This window comes from Branchiostoma belcheri, unplaced genomic scaffold, assembly GCF_001625305.1.
Source record: "Branchiostoma belcheri isolate BF01 breed outbred unplaced genomic scaffold, Haploidv18h27 scaffold47, whole genome shotgun sequence".
In the NCBI taxonomy this organism is placed as follows: Eukaryota; Metazoa; Chordata; class Leptocardii; order Amphioxiformes; family Branchiostomatidae; genus Branchiostoma; species Branchiostoma belcheri.
In genome coordinates this window covers 2,338,048-2,341,607 of record NW_017804098.1, presented here as the reverse complement: position 1 = coordinate 2,341,607, position 3,560 = coordinate 2,338,048, and the positions used below count along the sequence as shown (strand labels likewise).

Here is a 3,560-nt window from a genome sequence, read left to right as displayed (position 1 = left end):
TCTCTCCCGCCAGGTGACGCTGTAGAGAGAATTCAAGCATTCGAACCCAGAACGTTTAGATTCTGAGTCAACGACCCTAGCCACGCTAACAAGTCTTTGGAAAATAGTTTCATCAGGTTGGTAGAATATATAATACTAGGATTTTCTTTAACACAACCAGTAAGCAAGGTAAGAGACATTCCTGGCTGTGTGAAAGAAAATATACAAAGGAGTCTTACCCTACAACTCTGTTTGCAGTTACATCTTATCTTGTCGTCGTCAAACAGCTGGCGTTGGCTCCGTCTGCATCGCTCCTGGAATAAGAACAATACGAACAAGAATTCCGAGATCTCATACCTCCATGAAATATGGGCTTGATATGTAAATGTAAATTTCTTCTTTAATTATGCAAATGACCTCTGCATTAACATGATATATGCATCGTGATGTATGTTAACTTTTGATTAACTTACAGATGTCCCAAGTATGACATTCCCATCATTCACCATTAAGAAATCATAGAATTTTCGCATTAATTATGCAAATTAGCTCATCATTTGCATAATTAGTATCTGTTGATGTTCCGCCTGCCATAGGTTACATACATTACATGTATGAAAGTAGTATAATGTAAAACACTGTAATTATAGAATTTCCTCATTAATTATGCAAATAAAGTCCTCATTTGCATAATTTGTATTCAATTATGTACATCTCTCTCTCAGCTACCTACACACCAAAAATTATGAAAATATGTTGTTCCTATCTGGACTTATTGGCTTTTAAACATTTCACCAGAAAGTGTCCTGCAGTTCCAGAACAAGTCGCTAGGGGGACCAAACTCACACCACTTATTTCTGACAGGAAAAGCAATCTGTCATCAAAACATCAAGACCATAGCATATTCAGGACAAAAGATACACAAACCGGAAGTTCTGCTGCAGTACCAAGGTCATCCACCAGGAGGCCCATATTTGACCTTGACCTTTGCCTTCCTAAGACCTACCAAAATACCAAATATCATCATAATCCATAAAGGCGTTATGAAGTTATGCTGACTACAAAGTTGCTGAAACACACACAGACACACACACACACAGACACACACACACACAGACAGACACACACACACACACACAGACATACATACATACAGACAGACACGCCAAAACAATACCTCCATTTTTCATGGAGGTAACAAGTTGAAAGTGAAACTGGAAACATTAGTTTTCTCACTAGACGTCTGACACTATATACAACCATAAATGTTAGAAATTTACGTACTAGTATATGAACAAACAAGAGTTCCGAGATCTCATACCTCCATGAAATATGGGCTTGATATGTAAATGTAAATTTCTTCTTTAATTACGCAAATGACCTCTGCATTAACATAATATATGCATCGTGATGTTAACTTTTGATTAACTTAAAGATGTCCCAAGTATGACATTCCCATCATTCACCATTGAGAAATCATAGATTTTTTGCATTAATTAGGTCATCATTTGCATAATTAGTATCTGTTGATGTTCCATCTGCCATAGGTTACATACATTACATGTATGAAAGTTCTATAATGTAAAACACTGTAATTATAGAATTTCCTCATTAATTATGCAAATAAAGTCCTCATTTGCATAATTTGCAGTTAATTATGTGCATCTCTCTGTCAGATACCTACACACCAAATATGATGAAAATACGCTGTTCATATCTGGACTTATTGGCTTTGAAAGATTTCGCCCGAAAGTCCCCTGCAGTTTCTGAACAAGCTGCTAGGGGGACCAAACCCACACCACTTATTCCTGACAGGAAAAACTATCTGTCACCAAAAATTCAAGACCATAGCATGTTCAGGACTAAAGATACAAAAACCGGAAGTTCTGCTGCAGTACCAAGGTCATCCACCAGGAGGCCCATATTTGACCTTGACCTTTGTCTTCCTAAGACTTATCAGCATACCAAATATCATCACAATCCATAAAGGCGTTATGAAGTTATGCTGACTACAAAGTTGCGGAAACACACACAGACACACAGACACACACACAGACACACAGACAGACGCCGCCAAAAACAATACCTCCATTTTTCATGGAGGTAATCAACATGTTGGGTTTAATGCATCGTTAAAGCCCTGTCACACAGACAAATCCGGCTTCCCGAACACTACCCCAAACCATAGTAAGGTTGGGTCGGGTTGGCCACTGTTGGGCTACGCCAGCCGAATGTTTCAAAATGAGTTGTTGGGTTGGCAGCTGGTTGGCTGGTGTTCGGGAGTAGGTCGGGGATTTGTTGCCACTTAATCTGAGTGAAATGTAACACGAATTCGATTCGTATGGAAAGGTAGGCATGGTCTAAATCTGGTCAGACTGCCCCGAGCTTCATCCAACTTTGGTTGACTGGTGTCCGGCGGAATATTCTAAATGTGTGACAGGGATTTAACACTAGTGCTTGAATGCCTGACCTGTGTGCTGTTCAGGACGCTGCAGATCCCAGAGTTGCTCCCGGTCACCAGCTCGTCTGTGCACTCACACTTGTCGAGGATCGCTCTCTGCAGACACGTTTTCTGACAACTCAAGAAGGAGTAGGAACCTCCGTACAGGGAATCAAACTCTTCCGTGGAGAGTATACAGTCGTCTCCGTATGGGTACTGTAAACGCTGGACCACTTTCTTTCTGGAATGAGATGCAAGTAAAAACAGCTTTAAACATCTTCAGCTCCTGTCACACATATCAGAATATGGCCTCTCCAACTCCCTCGATTATGGTTAGGAGAGTTAGGAGTAGGTCGGGAGCAAGGTCATGTGGTCAATAGGATCTGCACTAATTAGCTCCATGGAGCTAGCTCCAATCGTGAACCTACACAAAGCGGTTGGTAATACCCCCGTCACATTGTCGACGAGCTTCGGCCGTATTTGTCAATCGCCGAAAGATCGGCCGATTTTGAGATCGACCGACGATCGCGCGTATTTTTGGCTTGAAAATCGTCGTGGTCACATTGTGCGAGGGTCGGGCGATCGCTTGGGGATACATCTATGATAATGAAGTCCCTATAACATGGCAAGCAGATGAAGCAAGGCCAGTGTATCCACCTAAACATGAATAGTTTGGCCAATTTTTGCAAAGTAATGGAGCGGACTGGCAGAATAAATAGAAATATAAACAGAAATATAAATAGGAATTCTGTGAAAGATCCAACTCAAATACTACCACAAGAGCCACAAATTTACACTACCGTCTGGTTAACACAACGACCACCTTTTTAACCAGACAGGAGTCGGCCGAAGCTCGCTCGACACACGGGCGTACGTCGCCCGAGTTACGTTCGACGATCTATCGATGTTCGCACGATCTCTAGACCATTCAACCAAAATGTACAACAACATAATGATTATCATTATATCAAAATCTTTTTTATACACTTATACGTGTACCTGAACAAAGCTAATAAGATATATTATTCTAAAACTTAACCTCTATAGATCTACTTCTGTCTAAAATAGTATGAATCCTCCGGTAAACAAGTTTATTATCCATTCAATGGCATCAAAGTAGACGGAGGTAAAAAGAGCCATG

General features: G+C 40.7%; 1 protein-coding gene across 1 annotated transcript in view; it reads right to left on the bottom strand.

The window, feature by feature from the left end:
* LOC109479135 overlaps window positions 1–3,560 on the bottom strand; it is a 22,355-nt gene that overhangs the window by 4,288 nt on the left and 14,507 nt on the right. Inside the window, exons 9-10 of the mRNA XM_019781003.1 lie at window positions 2,450–2,660; window positions 219–293 (exon numbers count right to left, since the gene is read on the bottom strand). Of these exons, the coding sequence (XP_019636562.1) occupies window positions 219–293; window positions 2,450–2,660 (286 nt within the window). The remainder of the gene's footprint in view (window positions 1–218; window positions 294–2,449; window positions 2,661–3,560) is intronic.